Source organism: Puccinia triticina, chromosome 9A (genome assembly GCF_026914185.1).
Source record: "Puccinia triticina chromosome 9A, complete sequence".
Classification (NCBI taxonomy): domain Eukaryota; kingdom Fungi; phylum Basidiomycota; class Pucciniomycetes; order Pucciniales; family Pucciniaceae; genus Puccinia; species Puccinia triticina.
The window spans coordinates 1,999,174-2,017,511 of NC_070566.1; the positions used below are offsets into that span (position 1 = coordinate 1,999,174).

General features: G+C 45.9%; 1 protein-coding gene across 1 annotated transcript; it reads right to left on the reverse strand.

Moving 5' to 3' along the window:
* Positions 1-2,089: 2,089 nt before the first annotated feature.
* Positions 2,090-4,089, reverse strand: PtA15_9A212 (uncharacterized protein; the record flags this gene model as incomplete). The annotated part of the gene is made up of 4 exons (XM_053172398.1): positions 2,090-2,584; positions 2,653-2,765; positions 2,848-3,083; positions 3,158-4,089. 4 exons carry the CDS (start codon positions 4,087-4,089, stop codon positions 2,090-2,092), a joined length of 1,776 nt encoding a protein of 591 aa, XP_053023642.1.
* Between the last annotated feature and the right edge of the window lie 14,249 nt (positions 4,090-18,338).

The window sequence follows — 18,338 nt, forward strand, 5'->3', positions numbered from 1 at the left end:
ACTACCCTCAATGTCCAGTCAATCCTGGTCATTGGGGGGATTCACAACTCCTGCCAACAACTGGTACAGCTGGGTCATGGAGAGGAGTTGCAACTCTCCTCGATGACCGGTACAGGTGGTCATTGAAGGGAGTTACAACTCCACATCAATGACCCAGCTGTACTGGTCATTGAGGGGATGGAACTCTCCTCAATGAATGGTACAGGTGGTCATCAAGAAGAGATACAACTCCCCTCAATGACCTGTACTTTACAGGGGACTGTCCACCCTGACGTTTGGCCAAACATCAGGGTAGACATGTCACACAAGTGACAGTCCATCACCACCTAGGTGATGTAATTCTCTTCAATGACCGCTACAGCTGGCCATCAAGAGGAGAAATAACTCCCCTCATTGAACTGTACTTTTCAGGGGAGTTTCCACCCTGATGTTTGGCCAAAAATCATGGTGGAAATGTCACACAAGTGACAGTCTATCTGTATACCAGCCCAACAATAGGAAATCCTTCTTTGCGGGCTGGCATACATATACCAGCTTGCCAAGAGGGATCACTCTCAGCAGGCTGGTATACATATAAAAGCCCACCAAGGGGGATCTGAGATTTCATGACATGGATTTTATTGAATCTTGGGCTTTATGAGGTTCAATTAAACCTCCATGAAATTAAAAACTATGCACTGGAACAGGCAGGATTTACAACTTGGGCTCCTGCTGCACTTATCTGGCTAAAATTTGGGATCTGCTGTGATATGATTCTCTAGGAGAATGATGGTTGTCTCATCCACAAGCTGTTACAGTAACCCATGATATGAGCCCAGAGCCAACTGAGCTATCAAATATGATTCAAGTTGAGCTGCACGCAAGTCATAAATTGGTCAAGGTGAAATTCCGCCCCACTCACCGTATTAAGCTAGAGATGAGATCAGCTTTAGTTAGACACAACATCAACATTGGCTGAAGCTTGAATTGCACACTCTACACAGTTGACATCTAGCAGGGTTCCAGAAAGAAATTACGGTCTGGCACTCTTGAGAGAGTGCCACACTTTCCCCCCTGGTGTGTATTGTACTGGAAAAATATCAAAATAAATGTATCTGTATTGTAATTTTTTCCAAAAACTGTACATATGTATCATTGGAATGGTTTGGTGAAACCAATACAAAACATATTTATTGTAATTGAATGTATCTGCATAAAAATACAATACAATGTATAGCCTATATGATACATGTATCATAATTGTTGCAGCGTTGGTTCTAGCCAACCGCAGACCTGCAGCTGCCAGCAACCCTTGAGGAAGCTTGCATGGCTAGAAATTGTGTTGAGGTTATGGGTCTGGACTGCTAGAGGGGGCTTACCTCTTTGTGCAGCTGAGTCTGGTTCTAGCCGCGCAAGCTTCCTCAAGGGTTGCTGCGGGTCTGGGGTTGGCTGGAACCGCGTGAGCTTCCTTGAAGGTTGCCACGGGTCTGAGTACATATTCTCACATAGAACACCCCATTCCTGTTATGTACTAATGCCATGCAGCTCATCATGTTGTTTTCAGAGCTTAATTTGTGCACTGTAAAAGTTTGGGACTCTTTGGGGCACCATGGCTTTCCTTAGTAGGACACCGGCCAAAATGGGTGCACAGTAGCACACCCCATTCCTCAGGTGTACTAATGCCATGCAGCTAACTATATTGATTTCAGGGCTTTTTCTGTGCACTGTAAAATTTTGGGACCCTTTGGGGCACTGTGGCTATGTTTTTGGTGGTGTTCCTTAGTAGGACACCGGCCAAAATGGGTGCACAGTAGCAACTACCAAAATACGCCCGGGTCAATTTTTGGTCCGCGCGACCTGGGCCCAACATCGGGCAGCGATCCTTCCGACGTAAACCGCGTTTGGTAGTCGGAAATCGAAGTTAGGGTCGTCAACTAATCAAGACCCTTTAAAAATTTATGTTGAAAATTGCAAAAATAATTCAAGAACAGGACTTGGGTAAATAATTACATCCTAAATTGTAGCATGTAGGAAAACTTCAATAGTAAATCCCAAGGCTTCGTAGCAATAGCGTGTACACAAGATAAACAAACGTAACAGTATCAGTTGGCTAGTTGGTATCATCTTTAGGTCTTCGGCGACCGTCCCAGACCAAATCTATAATTTCACCCTCTGTATTTATGTGGGTCAAGACGGCCACCCGATCTTCAGTTCCCTTGACGACTCTGATTGACTTCAGATAATAGGTTCGACGCTGACGAGTTTCCAAGAGTTTGGGCCGGGTTTTCATGACAAGTGGCTCGGCTGCAAAGGTGTGCTCAACTTCGTCCAAGTAAGACTGCTTCAATACCGAATCTGCAAAAATCGTGACCGAGTATCCTAATGCCACAACTACTGCTCCGGATTTCGCTACTAGATCGGGATCAGTATGATTATTGAATCCCCAGACATATCTTCTTGTCCAGTTGTCAGCACCAACGACTCGCGCGGCTTTCCCTAACAGAGCAACTAGAGCGAGTGGGTCCTTGAGTGTGTGGGGATGGATTTTGGGTTGGAGCTGGAACCATGAGTCCCAATGATGGATAGTGGTGAAGCGTAACCCAGCCTAGATAGATAGAAAGAAAGTAAGAGGAAGTACGCATAATGATCGATGAACAGAAAACGATGACAAGCCTGGAAAATGCCGTGACCTTCGTCGCGAATGTCAAGTTGATGCAGAGTAGGTTCAGCTTTGAAAGTTGCATTAGACGTGAGCTTGATGGCACATTTTGTAACCATAGCATCGCCTGATAACGTTCGGGTGAGTATATTGAAATTATCTTTTCAGCACCTCCAGAGAAAAATGTTTAGAAGAAGTGGGGAACAGACCTCCGAATTCATGGCCGAATTCTTCAAAACAACTCTCGAATGCTCCGGGCGCGTTCATCTTCTGGATTAGACCTCGCGAAAGGAAGATGCCAGCGCCGCCGAAAGCTATCCTGCCGAAGTGACTATTGGCTTTCCGAGATTCACTCGAGGCACCGATCAGATGTGGTTCGAGTGGGTTGTAACGCGATAAGACTCGATTCAGGGAGTCGAGTGATAGAAAGAACGTGTCATCGTCCCTGTTATTTCCAGCCAATACAACAGGTCAGACTTTGAATGTTCATGTTTAGTAAATGTGAAAAATTGCACTGACGCAAGTGTAAACCAGTCAGTGCGATGATGGCCTTCGGACTCTCTCTTGACGGCCTCAAGCCACATGTGTTTCACTAATTTCATGTATCTCCTTTCGTAGCGCTTCGCAGGGACTGATTTGATCCTCAATGGGAAACCAAGAGCTTTGCCAATCATCTCCATCTCCCAGTTCGTGTCGTAGTTGTTTTCATTGGGCGATATGAGGACCATGACGGTTTGAATCTCGACAGTCTTTGTACTGTTGAGCCAATCATACCAGCGCGGAAGGTACTTGAGGGTACGAGATTGAGAGGTAGCGAACCCAAACATTATCCCCAACTTTTCGGTAGCGATAGGCCGGCAGCCTCGTCGGAGGCCACCAAGTGACGGAATGAAAGATTTTACAGGGCCGAATTCCGGAGGATCACTGTCGATGGCTCGCACCTTGTACACCGGACAACGTTCTTCCGCTTCCAAGTTGCTTCTGAATCTACGTGGCCAGCTGGCCGGGATGTTTTTGTCCCTCGGGCCCCAACCCATAAATCCAATGCCACTCAACTGAGGCTCACTGGGGTCACGAATCTCATCGTGGATACTGCTTTGAGGCTTATCAGGCATGAAGGTTGTCCGGTTTGCAGGATCCTCGGCTTCATAGTCCGTATACGAGGGTATCAGTATGAACGTAGGTCGACGTGTTATCGTGAGGCCATGCTGGTGCGAAATTGTGGGAGGGCAGAAGTCTTGGTCATTCAATGGTTTCAGTATCTGCTCTGGTGGCGGTCGGCAGTTTTCTTCGGTGTAAGGGTACAAAGACTTCCTATCTGGAAATCCGAAAGCCGATCGGTAGCTGAGTAAAAAACTTGAGTGGGATGGGCCCGTTGATCGCAGAACGACAAACAATACTGTCACGAGCAACGCGAAACCGATTAAAATTCGTTGACGTGTTGACCACATCTTGGTGTTCTTGTCCTGGTGGGCCTCCACAGATATCCGTCAAACTCGAGTTAGTATGTAAATATTTATTATTGAAGCAGAAGCTCACAGGTCCAGGGCGGGCGGAGAGCTAACAGGGGAGTCTTGAAAGGTTTGGCGAATACCACAAGTGTTCTTTTACCTGGGGCAAGGGCAGATTCTAGCTTGCGAATATGAGAATCAGAACACGCTGCGGAGCTCGGGACAGGTGATGATTTAAATAGATGATGTATTGAATGCCCCAGGTAATTTATGAATCCATGTGAGAGGCCGCTTTTTCAAATCTGACAACATATTTATCGACTCTCGAGGGAATTTCAAACTTGAGCTGAACTTCATCCGACTGAAGATCTGGCGGCTGGTTCACAGAACTTGAGAAGGCGTGGATGCGGAGCCTTAAAGACAGTCATGGACTGATACAGTGACCAGTCCATATCCGCGTGAGATTGGCCTTTGATCATCGTGACTAATTATCGGGATCACAAGACGTCCTTACATACATGTATGTATCTAGGTTTTCCCTTGAGTCAAAGCTCGATCCGGTTCATTGAAGCGTCGCCTGCATGCAGATCTGAGGTTCGGTTCGGTTTGAACGCCGGCCGGGACCGGCGTCGGGCCAGGGGCAGTTTTGCAGGTTGAAAATTGTTAGGAGTTGAGGGTGCCACGATTACAAACTTGGCAAATCTAACCTAAATCTACATTATCTAAACCATAATCATCTTGTAGTTTAGAGTTCGCCACGTGTCTACTAGTCACTACGTATGCGCAGCAGTTGTATGTAGTCAGTCAGGCCGCGCGGTACCGGTTCAACTCTTTTCCTCACCGAGTTGGACCGATACCGAGCGGACCTGAGCTAATCAGTGACGTGGATCTTTTCGTCAGGTTAGTAATCAATCCTCACCGAGTTGGACCGATACCGAGCGGACCTGAGCTAATCAGTGACGTGGATCTTTTTGTCAGACCACATTGTGCCCCAGCTTCTAATAAAAATCACCTATGGTGCCTGTTTATTTACGAGCTTGATTTGAAGGAGTTCCGGTGCAATCTGGGACCCCGTAGATGTCAGCTCAGACTTGAAAAGTCTAGATTTTTGGGAAATCTAAGACAGGGTCTTCCTGTCGAGATCTGCAGGTCTCCCAGAAGCAAGCTAGATTTCCCTGTGAAAATCTAGACTTTTTGGGTCAAAACCAACATCTGTGGGGGTCCCACATTGCACGGGTAGTAGGATTTCCCTTGAACTTTGAGTAAATATGGAATTTCAGATTTTGCAGGGTCTGAAATCTAGAACTCAGATCACTTTGGGGACCTAGATTGGAGGACTTCCTGTTGATCTGGAAAGTCAGATCTGAGCCACCAGATACTAAATTTCGCAGGGAAATCTGGGTCCCCGAAGATCCCCGAAGTGATCCAGAGTTCCAGATTCCAGATTTCCCTGCGAAATCTGAAATTCCAGATCTGTTCAAAAGTGACGGGAAGTCCTCCATTGGAGGACTTCCTGTCAATTTGGGAACCCAGATTTTTCCAGATTTTGCGGGGAAATCTGGGCTTGATCTTCCCACATCCTAGATCTGCCTAGATTTCCCTGCAAAATCTGGGAAAATCTGGGTTTCCAGATCGGCTGGAGGACTTCCTGTCAATCTGGGAACCCAGATTTTTCTAGATTTTGCGGGGAAATCTGGGCTCAATCTTCCCAAATCCTAGATCTGCCTAGATTTCCCTGCAAAATCTGGGAAAATCTGGGTTTCCAGATCAGCGGGAAGTCCTCCATTGATCCGTGCAATCTGGGACCCACAGATGTTGGTTTAGACCCAAAAAGTCTAGATTTTCACAGGGAAATCTAGCTTTTTGGGCTCTAGATCATCTCTGGAAGGCCTGCAAATCTTGGTGGGAAGTCACCCACTGTACATCAAGTTGCAACATGAATGACCAGCCTACACTCCCCTTCTGTTTGTATACCTGTGTAATTGAACAGGGTGGACCAGGCTTGATCTGTGGCAGTTCAATTTTTCACCCTTCTCTTATGTACTATACATGGTTGTCATCTCTGCCTATTTTGTATGTAGTGCTTCCCCAGACAAGCTGTTACACATCCATTGCATGGCCCTTATGTACTCAGAGTGTGGCCAGGATTGTCCTACCTCTGGCAGGGCATGAGAAGCTGAAACAGTTTTTGTCAGCAGGTTGAAAATGATAGATGGTGTTTTGTGGATGTGTTTTTTGGAAGTAGGCAGAGAAAAAACAATGTTTCTATCACCACCTATCACCACCTTCCTAAGCCAGTTGTCATTTGATGTTGCTGGTTGATTAGAAAATGATTTATTGGATCATAGACAATTTGCTCTGCATTTTGTGATGTGCAGCTTCTGCCTTGATCCACATTCTTTTCAAACAACATACTCCTGCAAGCTTCATTCAACTGACCAATTCTTAATGGGGCTCAGATCAATTGATATATCTCTCTTCCCTGGGCAACTTAAAGTTCTTGAACTTTTGGTGTCTAATCAATTGTTTTTGGTGGAGAGTTTACAATTGTTGAAGGGGTCAGAGAGGTATAACTTCTGTCATGCTTACATAAGGACTTCCCAATTTTATTTAAAAGGTTGCAACATTGGCTTGATCAAAAGGTCAAATAAATGGAGTAGTTTAACCATGATACATCACTTATGAGAAATTATAATTGTGCTTTGATTAGAGAGTCACTGTTTGGACCCCTGGCTAGGTACCTGGCACCACCTGGCGGTGCTGGGTGCCTGTTTTATTGTGAAAAGTGGGGGGGGGGGTTACCCAGGTACCCTAAGCAGTACCCACCCATCAGACTCCCCCAGATAGGGCCAGGAGCACCACAAGCAACTCCTCAGCTGCTGCCACTGCTACTCAAGCAGATTGCTGCAGATACCAGACTCAACAGGACCCAGAAGGCTACCCTCAAGCAGTCCAAAGACACCCTCCATTGGCTCTGGTGGGCACAGATTATCTATGGCATCAACACTCTTGTCTCTGGTCTGCCCTCATTATATACATATATTTTATTCAAGCTGCTGTTCCTCAGCCTACAATCTGCTTGTGTTAGAGTTGGTTTGTTGGGGTAAGAAGGCAGTCTGGAGCCTCTTGTCTGGATCTTCAAGCTATAAGATAGATTGCTAGATGGGGAAAGCTAAATGATCTTTCCCCGGCTCTCCCTTATGGTTTGGGATGCATGACATGTATGTACAACTGAGAGACATGTCTGTGGGGAGCACTACGGCGCGCAAGCGCAGCTCATAACAGCTTGAGCTGAATGTTTATCCCGTGGACTGCAGATTCTCATCGAATGGACAAGCACCCTGGTTGTGTCAGCCCTCCCCTAGTTGCATGGAGAGCCAACAAAGAAGCTGTGCATGCAGTGTTGAGTTGTCTGTTAGTCTGCTACCATGATGTATCACCACAGTAATTGACCCATGAGCACTACCAACCAACCACCCAGCTGGCAGCCACAAGCATCTGTAGCCTAGTTGGTAAAGGCAGCACTCTATTATGTGTCTCAGCATAGCTGAGGTTGTGAGTTTGACTCTCACCAGACACATCTTCATTTTACAGTCTCTACATGCAGCCCTCTGGCAAGAAGCTTGGCAATGAAATTACAACAGCTGGTGTGGTAAGCCAATCCTGAAAATATGGCACCAAAATCAAAGCTTTCTTCCCCTCATTATAACTCACTCTGGACCAATCAAGGCCCCACCTCCCTCAAGAACTAAGGCCAGGAAAATTCATAACCAAGGCCAGGCCCCCATTCTCTCTTCACCCTTTCTTCCCACCTTCTGGATACCCACCTACACCAAATCAATATTCCTCAAGCACCCAGCCAGGCACAAGTGGGAGAAAGTCACCCATCACAGAGCCAGACTATTAGGAAAGACCCTGGATATTCATCATATTTTTATTTCTTCCCAAGCCAGCATAGCAAACCCATCTTGGCATAGCCACACATGTAATGGCCATAGAGATTCCATGTTGGTTACCCCTTGTCCCTTTTGGTTTTGATGAGCAAAGGGGTCTAAGACTGAGGGGCAAGTGAGTGTTGAGCAGAATGGATTAGATAGATTGCATAAGAGATAAGAGACATGAGCAATCAGAAACAATGAGAGAGAAAGTGAGATGAGGCTATACCTGAGGGGCAAGTGAGTGGTGAGAAGAATGGATGAGGAATCCATCCAGTCACCACAGGCTCCTCAGGTATAGTCCTCTATATGTGACACCTGTGCAACAGGCATGTAGCACACACGGTGTGGTGCCCCATTTGGTTTTCCGCTAGTCAGAAGCATTCCCACCATCGCCGCCAGCCTTGATCAGCAAGATCCCCAGCAAGTATCAAGACCTACAATCACCTCTCAAGAGTCTCATCTATCCTCAAGACTTCAAGACCCTCAAGATTTCATCCTCAAGGCTTCAAGAATTCACTCCTCAAGACCTCTCAATTTGAAGATTTCCCTCATTCCCTCTCATCCTCAAACTCCTCTCTGTTCAAGATCCTTTCCTCCCCCCCTCGTTTATTCTTTTTCCTGGTTGTTGTTCTTTGTTTCCTTTCTCAGTTTTATTTTCTTCTGTCCTACCCTGTTTGTTTGTTTATTTCTCCTCTAGCGCGCGTTGGTAGGTTTGAGAGTGGAGGGTTAGTTTTGTTTTGTTTTGTCTTTGTGGGCATCATGACAGGTCTGCTAGATGTCACAAACCCCAGAATCTGAGTTCTGCCCAAACTCAGAGGATGGGGCGGCATGAACTCTGGACGGATCCAAGTCAGAAATTCATTAATACTTATTGATCTGATCCTTCTTCATCATCCCTGAGCTTCTCTCAATCCCTTTTCCTGATCACTTTGCCGGCAGTATCCCCAGCCCTCTTCTCAAACACCTCAACCACCGACGCGCGCTCAATGCCGTCGTAAAATATCCTTTTACCTCCTCGCAACACTGGGTCGCTACGCTAACCATAGCGGTTAGCGTAGCGTAGCGCAGCGCGAATGCGCTATTTTTTAGTGTAGCGTTGGCGCAATTGCACGCATATGCGCTAACGCTACAGGCACGCGGTGCGCAGCTATTTTAGCTGATAGCGTAGCGTTAGCGCAGATGCGCGCAATTGCGCTAACGCTACACATGCAGGGCGCAAAAGAGCGCGCGCTACGCTGCGCTACAGCGCCTTTAGCGGGAAAAAAGGGCTTTTTTTCCGCTAAAAGCGCTGTAGCGCAGCGCAGCGTAGCGTAGCGACTGTAGCGGCGCGCTAACGCTAACAAAGAATTGGCGCGCTGTTAGCGCCGCTGAAAATTAGCACAGCTTAGCGGCGCTAACGCTATGCAAAGTAGATGGGTGCTTTTTGCCGCTACACTGAAATAGCGTAGCGTAGCGTAGCGACCCAGTGTTGCTCCTCGCTTACACAATTCTCATCAATTTTCCAGACCACCCACGAGGGCAACTCACTCAGCACTATCCCCTTGACGCTCTGCCTACCGCCTGGCATGGTTAGAGTTCCACAACGGAAAGGGGCTAGAGGTCTAGCTCAACAGGTTTCAGCCCTCCCCTTTTTAGCCTCTCATGTGATATTTAAGGAGACAAGAGTGCCATCCTTGATGAGCTGCGTTTCTTCATCAAGGCAGATATTGTGGCGGCCTGGTTGCTGCTGATGCTACCGCGGGCAGTCAAGGGCGATGTTTGGATGGTGCTTGCCGCCAGTAGATCCTCATGCAGACAATCAGTTGATTGCAGGTATTTGGCAGCAGTCAATCAAGGGCTCTCTGACAAATTGTGCATGACTCTGAGGAAGGGGTCAGCAGGTGTTAACCTATTGGGGATTGGGTGAAGAGAGTCAGAGAGTGAGTGGTGACTTACCAAGGGCTTGATTTGTTGCACCTCTCACTTTGGCTTCTATCTTGATGTAGTTGAAGGCTGAGGCAAAGATCTCTGACAGCTCTGTTTATGAAGCTTAGGGAAAAAACCCCGTCAGAATAAGGGTTTTGGGCCCTAGCAAGTATAACTGTGCTGATGTAAACACTGGTAATTTAAATTACCAAACTTGTTATGTGGCAAATATGGCCACTACAAGGGTTTAAACCCTCTGTAACAGAGGAAGGATTAATTATGTAATTATTAATTACAGGGAATTAATTTGGCGTAAAAGTAGGTGGTAAGCGCTTAAAATGATTGGCTGCTTGACAGAGGCGGAGGTCTTACGGCAACTACCACCAGGGGAGAATTTGACGCACTCTCCAGTAGGGATGTAAACAGGTTGGGTTTGGGTTGGAAAATGGTGCCCAAACCCAAACCAATGTGAGCACCGGGTTGGGACAAAACTGCAAATGTACTGCCCAAACCCAAACCCATTAATGAGGAGTTGGGTCTCCGGCCAACCCAAGACAACATAAGTCGTGCTAAATGCACACCAAAATTTTACGCCATCCTTGAAAACCTGTGTAGGCCATCTTTTTTTGGCGTTCAGGGACATGTACGCCAAGACACCCTGGACAATTGACCCCAGTCCAGCTCAGAGAAATACATATGTACCTCCCAGCGAGCTGGAATTTGGCCAGGTCGCCGTGGGTATTCTTCCCGGCAAGCTGGGCTTTGACCAGCTCGCAGAGAGGTATGTAGTCCTCTCGGCAAGCTGGTACAAATCCATCTCGCCAAGAGGTATTTATTCCTCTCGGGCCAAGAGGTATTCATCCCTCTCGGTGAGCTTCTCATAAGTCTAGCTCTCCGGGAGGTATGTATTCCTCTTGGCGAGCTGGTACAAATTCATCTCGCCGTATCCCTCTTGGCAAGTGATTTAGCATGATGTACATACATTTGTGGTCGGACTGAAGCGTGGATACATAGCCTCATTTTGGGTTGCAATTGGGTTCATGGGCCAACCCGAATGGGAAAAACCCTGCCCAAACCTGACCCAATTATCTAATCGGGTCTTGATGGGTCGGGTAAGTCTTTTAAAGAGAGGCCTGAGGGCTGCCCAAACCCAACCCAGAACCCATTGGGTCTTGGGTCTTTCCGGTGTGGTAACCTTGTTCCTGTTCATACTATCACCCTCATATCACCTAAACCCTTCATAAATACTTCATTATTACTTCATATTCAGATTCTACACCCCATTTTACCCCTAGTCACCCACTCATTTCACCTAGGATTTCCAAATGGATCGGCAGTTATTGGCAGGTATTTTCTTCATACATATCCTTAGCATTACAGCTGATGTGTAAAAGCTTGCTGTTTTCCGCGCTTTTTTATATTTTTTTTCCAACCCAGATTTTTTTTTTCACCCCCGAAGATTTTTCACCCTGGCTCAAAAGCCCTGGTCACCCCCGAACCAGCCGGGCCTTCTCAGGCTCTCATCTCACCAACAATCCCGGCCGCAAACCATCAATCCCGCCAATCAACAATTTTGGGTTGCCTACCGTTTTGGAAAATGGTATGTATGTTCATTCTTTGATCTGTTCCATTTACTAATCATTGGTTTTTTTTTCTTCTTCAGACTATTCCAGTCTCATTGAGCAAAGCGGATAGCTAGAAAAAATTCACAAGTGGTTGTTTGGCCCCAACAGTCAAAAAACTCCATCCCCAGAGACTGTAAGCAAATGAGAGATTGATTGGAGACAAGCTAGTGTAAGATTACTGAAGCAATGTTTGGTAGTCTGGGTCATGGTTGGGGGCAACATCCTACAGGGCAAGATTGATTGGCGGATGAGATTGAGGGCAAGCAAGAGAAAGAGAAAAAGAGGGCGGGGAGCAAAGGAATGCATTGGAAGCCAATGAAGATAGGAGTGAAAGTTAGTTTATGTTGAGACTCCCCCCCTCTGGTTGATTTGGTTAGCTGTGAAGAGGAAGTGCTAACCGATGTGACTGGCTGTTTGTCTAGCTGGGACATCGTTTCAAGGGAGATCAACGCTCTGGCTATTTGAGGATGTAGTTGGTGGTGAGTGGACTCAGAAAAGTTATTTAGGAGTGGAGGATGTACATCTATCTCCACAATAAAAGTGCACCATACCTTTTTTTCCTGCTAGAAATGAAACATTTCACACCCTTTTCTTTGGAGACCGTTGTAAGTGAGGGTTAAGTTCCACATGGCAACTTTTGAGCATGCTGTTCATAGGCGGCTTTGGCCAGCTCCTTCGCCAAGAGTTCTTCAGATGATAACTCCATGTGCATTTTCTGGCAGCCAAGTGTGTGGCCATTTGAGTCAAAAAGAATTGTGTTGATCAATGGAAAGCCAGATCAATGAATTGCCATATTGTTTTGTTTATAAGAATCTCACAAGTTGAATTAGAGAGCATCACAAAGAATTTTTTTGTTAATGGTAAATAACCCACATCAATAAAAGTTTACAAGTCAGGTTGGCTGTAAAAACAAAACTAACAAATGTGTCCTCCTTGCCACCGCTAAGTAGATCCTTGTCGCATTGCAAAGTGAGGCAATAGCTGGGATGACATTGTACCGATGGGTGCTCCTCTCGCGCCGCACCCTTGGTGTTCTCTGACCGACCGGAGCCCAGCCTCTGGTTTGGAATGCTACCTCAAGCAAGACCCCCTATTCATCTAAGAATACTTGTGATAAGCCATTTCTACAAATCACAAAAAATTCAGTATACGGAGATGAGATTTAGCAAGCTCTTCTGAATGTTGAATTGAATTGAAAGATACACTCACCAGTCAAGCTAAGTTTGTTTGCTGGATGGTTCCAATAGTATGTGGCCAGGGATACATCGTTGGTGCCGGCGGGAGTGATGGTTTGCGGCCGGGATTGATGGGTTGTGACCGGGATTGTTGGTGAGCTGAGAAGGCCCGGCTGGGTTGGGGGTGAACAGGGCTTTTGCGCTGGGGGAAAAAATCTTTGGGGGTGAAAAAAAAATCTGGGTTGGAAAAAAATAAATAAAAAAGCGCGGAAAACAGCAAGCTTTTACACATCAGCTGTATTACATACATCATTCATTAGTATCATAGCTACATGGGACTGCAGATCTTACATAACTTCATTACTCATTTTTCCTCTTCATATGATATCAGCAGTACATTCCTTCATAGCACTTGTAGTTATTACCAAATGCTCATCATTATTTCATATTCTACATAGTTACCTTTCATGTACACTCCTTGGTCATTGCACCTTCATCATTACTGCTCATCTTCAGATTTTGTTACTATGTGCTCATCATGTATCACCCCCCTGTAGTACTTCTCACATATATAAACACCCCTCTAGATGTTGTATTCCCCAGCATGCACTTTCTACTACATCCCCTCTGTAGCACCTTTACACATCACACTTAGATAAAACTTTCATCACCATAGAAATATATCTCCCAGCATATATCTCATTACCCACCTCAGAGTGACTCCCAAAGAGCTTCTGCTTTTCTCCCCATCTCACTTCTCCTCCCTCACTCAGTAGGATTGATACACCTCAAACACATTAGTTTTAAAGCCATCTAAGTCAAAGAGAATCATCAGCCACACCCTTTTCTTTTTCTTAGTGTAACCCTCTCTCCATCAGCATTAGTCAAGAGGGCAGCCTCACCAGCACCTGTAGCCTCTTCTACATTATTAGTAGTGTAGTTGACTATTTCCCCTCACAGCTCTTTCCTGATCTTTTAGGAGTTCCACAAGTGGTGTCCCAACAGTGGCCTGATTACCTTTAGATTTTAGTCCTAGTTACCTTTTTCACTACCAGTTTATAGTTCTATCACCTACACAAATCCTTCCACTCCATTCCTTTTCAGTGCATCAGATCCCAAAACTACAAAACCCACAAAAACAAGTTTCTTCAGCTTTCTTTCTCCCTCTTCTTTCTCCCTCCTCTTCTTCAAAAGTTCAAACTCCTCTCTGCTCCAGCTAGTTACCTTTCAAGATGTCCATCCACTCTCAAGATGCTGCTCATCCTATCAACAACAACCTGGGAGAGACTGCCAGTAACAATCCAGGGACTCTCTTCAACAACCCCTTCCCAACTGCCCCAGAAGATAACAACACTCACCCTGCTGGACCAGCCAACCCCCATCCTGAAGATCCAGCTCCAACCAATCCTTTACCCCAACCTACCAACAACTTCAATCAGTACAGAGGCAGCACTTGCCCCAACAATCCTCAGTTTAAACACCCTAATGCCTTCAATCAGTACAGGGACAACATACCTGAACCTTCTGAAAGCTCTCACCTAGGACTCAGACAAAGGATCTAACCTCAAGCCCCATCTGTATCTTCCAAGCATTCTGTGGTCTACTTTTTGGAGAAGGAAACCAGGATGCCAACCTACAAAGGACCAATCAAAGGAGTCAAAATCAAACCCTTGGACAAGGAACTCTGCTTTGATGGAACCAACCTCACCATTGAAAACTTTATTAACAGGTATGAAAATGTAGGATCAACTGATGGAGCTTCCTCTATAGATTTGGTCAGACAGGTTGTTTCTTTTCTCAAAGGGGAGGCCATCAAGGAAGAAGTGTAACAAATGGAGGCTTACAGGAAACAGAACTGGGAGGACCTCAAGAAGCAACTACTGGACAGATATGGATCCCCACTCCCTTTGGTCAGATATACTAGGAGGGACCTCACTCAATTGGTCAACAACTCAATCCAGGCTGGAGGAATCAAAACTTCAGAAGAATTCAGGTTGTTCAACAATAAATATTCAGTCATTACTAATTACCTCTTAAGAATGAAACAGTGCTTCCACCTGGAGGAATTCAGAGAATTTCTATTGGATGCCCTTAGCCCAGAACTGGAATCAGCTGTCACCAAGGAGCTCATCAAGTGCAATGAAATGCTGGCCTCAGAGGATGGAGGAATGATTCTACCTCCAACTGCAACCATTTGCTCCTTCATAGTCAGAGAAGTCCATTCAGCATCAGTCATGGAAAGGAGGAAACTCTTCAAGATGACTCTTCCCCAGGATCAAAAGGACTCAACTCTTCCAGTAACCCAGGCCCTTCCTTCCACCTCTAAGCCCTTGGCTCCTCCTTCCAGGCTTTCACCTCAGATTACCACTCCCCAGGCACCTAAGACTACAGAACAGAAACTAGAGGAAATAACCCAACAATTAGCAGCCCTTACTGCAGGAAAATCAGCCCCACCTCACCTTATTGGAGCAGCCCCTGGCCAACAGTACACCCCTTCTCCCAGGAGCAAACCAGACTTCAAATGCTTCTACTGTTTTCAGAACAACCATGGAACCAGATCTTGCTCTCTTCTAAACTATGATGTGGATTCTGGATTAGTCATTAGGGATGGAAACAGGTACTAATTTCCAGACAACACACCTATTCCTTGGGATACCAGCAGACCAATCAAACCTATAGTGGACCAATTCTCCAAGGACTCAGCCAGGCCAACCACCATCTCTTCTTTTGGCCAACTTGAGGAACTTGCCCAGGACTCTCCAACTGTATATGATGTGGACATTGGAAAAAGGACCAGATCTAGCCAGGACCCAGAGGATGAACCTACTACCAGTGGAAAAAGGACCAGGAATGAAAAGGAATCTCTCATGGATATGGACCAGGATGACTTAATCAAATTGGCCAACTCACCTTCTAAACCACCTCCTAAACCCAGCTCAGCTCAACCTTCCAAACCAGGGCCAAAAGTTAAATTCCAGGACAACCAGGACCAAGGCCAGCCCAGTACAGATAAACCATCTAGGAAAACCCACTTGGAAAACCCACTAGCCAAGGAATACCCAGGAATTGAAGATTCTATAGTCAACAGGGTGCTCAACAAAACTACTGTGGAACTCACCATTGGGGAACTTCTAGCCTCTTCTCCTTCTGCCTCTGAAGCCTTCAAAAAGAAAATTTCCAACAGGAGGGTCTCTGTGGATTCAACCAAATCAGCTAACTCTGCAGCTATGGAAGAGGAAGAAGAAACTCCTGGACAAACTCACTACTCCTGCCCCCTTGCCTATGTCAGACTCACCATGGGAGGAAAATCTTTTGAAGCACTCTTGGACACTGGATCTATGGTCAACATTATACCTGAGGAAATGGCCCAATCTATAGGACTAGTTATCACTGAAAAACCCATGAAACTCAAAGGAATTGGAGGCCACCATACTGGAATCACTGGAATTGCTGAAGGAGTGGAGGTTCTTCTAGGAAAAATCACCAAGACTGTTCATTTCTGGGTAGCCAAAGGAGGAGTCCAGCTAATTGTAGGAAAACCCTTCTTAATGGATGCATCAGCCACAATCAAATACAATGGAAATAGGGAAGGATCACTATCTGTGATGGACAAAGGACAAACTTACTTGGTACAATCCTCCTGCCCAATCATCACAAATGGGAAACCAGCCTTCCAATCAATCTAGTCACCAGGGATTTTTTAGGCCAAGGACTGGAATTCAGCTTCTCCCAATAGGATCTGGAACCCTGTCTAAAACAACATCACCAACCTATGCCACCTATGCCTCAAAATACAAATCAACCTTAAAAAAGATAAAACCAGTCAACCAACCTATTCCCCTTTTTCTTAATCCTCCTCTGGCCAGACCACCACTCTCCAGGGATCCCTATGCAACTCCTTTAACTCTATTTCCACCTCCTTTCACTCCTACCTCCAAAATTACTCAAGACAGGCTGGACCTTATCAACTTTAGACCCCCTGGATGGCTTTCAGAACAGGAATATTTATTATTAGTTTGGGTCATCATCATCAGACAAGGAGCCCTGGCCTTCAAGGAAGATGAAAGAGGACTACTCAAAAATACCTATGGACAACCTTACACCATCCCAGTTATTCCCCATGAACCTTGGCAACAGAAACCTATTCCAATCCCTGGACCCATCAAAGACCAAGTCATAGAATTAGTAAGGGAAAGACTTAGGACTGGCCTCTATGAACAATCTTTTTCCAGCTACTCCAGCCCCATTTTTTGTGTCAAAAAGCAAGATGGCAAATTGAGGATAGTCCATGATCTACAGAAACTCAACAAAGTCACTATCAAGGATGCAGGCTTACCACCATCACCAGAGGAACTCATTGACTCATTCACTGGAAGGGCTTGCTATGGACTTGGAGACATTATGGGAGGATATGATGAAAGGGAGTTAGCTCCAGAATCCAGGCCTCTCACCACCTTTGAAACCCCTCTAGGAAGGTTCCAACTCACCAGATTACCCCAAGGAGCCACCAATTCAGTTGCAGTTTACCAGGCCCAGATGATGTGGATCCTCCAGGATGAATTACCTCACCACATGGGAATCTTTATTGATGATGGAGGAATCAAAGGACCAACCTCAGACTACAATGGAGCAACCCTGGATGCCAACCCCCAAATCAGAAAATTTATCTTTGAATATGCCATCACTCTGGAAAGGATACTCTTTAGGATTGAAGAAGCTGGACTCACTATTTCTGGTAAAAAGTTTGCTTGTTGTGTTCCTGCCCTGGATCTAGTGGGCCATGTTGTCTGCAAGGAAGGAAGAAAAATCTCAGCAAAGAAACTCAACAAAATAGAAACTTGGCCAACTCCAACCACCCCAACTGAAGTCAGAGGATTCCTAGGTATCTGTGTCTATGTCAGAATGTTCATCAAACATTACTCCACCATCACTGCTCCTCTCAGAAAACTCACCAGGAAGGATTCTACTTGGGATTGGACTGAGGACTGCCAGGAAGCCTTTGAGGACCTTAAAAGGATTATTGGAACTGATATCACCCTCAAGAAACTGGAATTTGGACCTGAGGCTGGACAAATCAAACTCTCTGTGGATTCTAGTTATATTGCTGCTGGAGCTGTTCTTACCCAGGAGGATTCTGCTAAATTGGACAGGCCAGTATTATATGAGTCAGTGGTCTTTTCAAAAAGGGAATCAGAATACTCACAATCAAAACTGGAGCTCTGTGGGGTCTCTAAAATCCTCAAGAAACTTCAAATCAAACTCTGGGGCCAACACTTTCAACTAGGGATGACAATCGGGCTGCCCGGCTTCACCCTGGCAAGGCTATTGAGACATAATTTGAGCGGGCCCCTTGGTGAGGCCAATCCTCTGACCACCCGGGGCTTTACTTAACTGGTCTCTGTCCTGAAATCTTAATTGGCGCAAAAGTGGCCCGTAGGTGGCCCGTGGTCAAACCCGCCCAATTAGCATCCCTACTTTCAACTCAGGGTGGATGCCCAGTGCCTTATTGGAATGATCAAAAACCCTTCTCTACCTAATGCCCCTATGAACAGATGGATTGCCTTTATTCAGCTCTTCTCTTTTGACTTGGTCCAAACCCCAGGGAA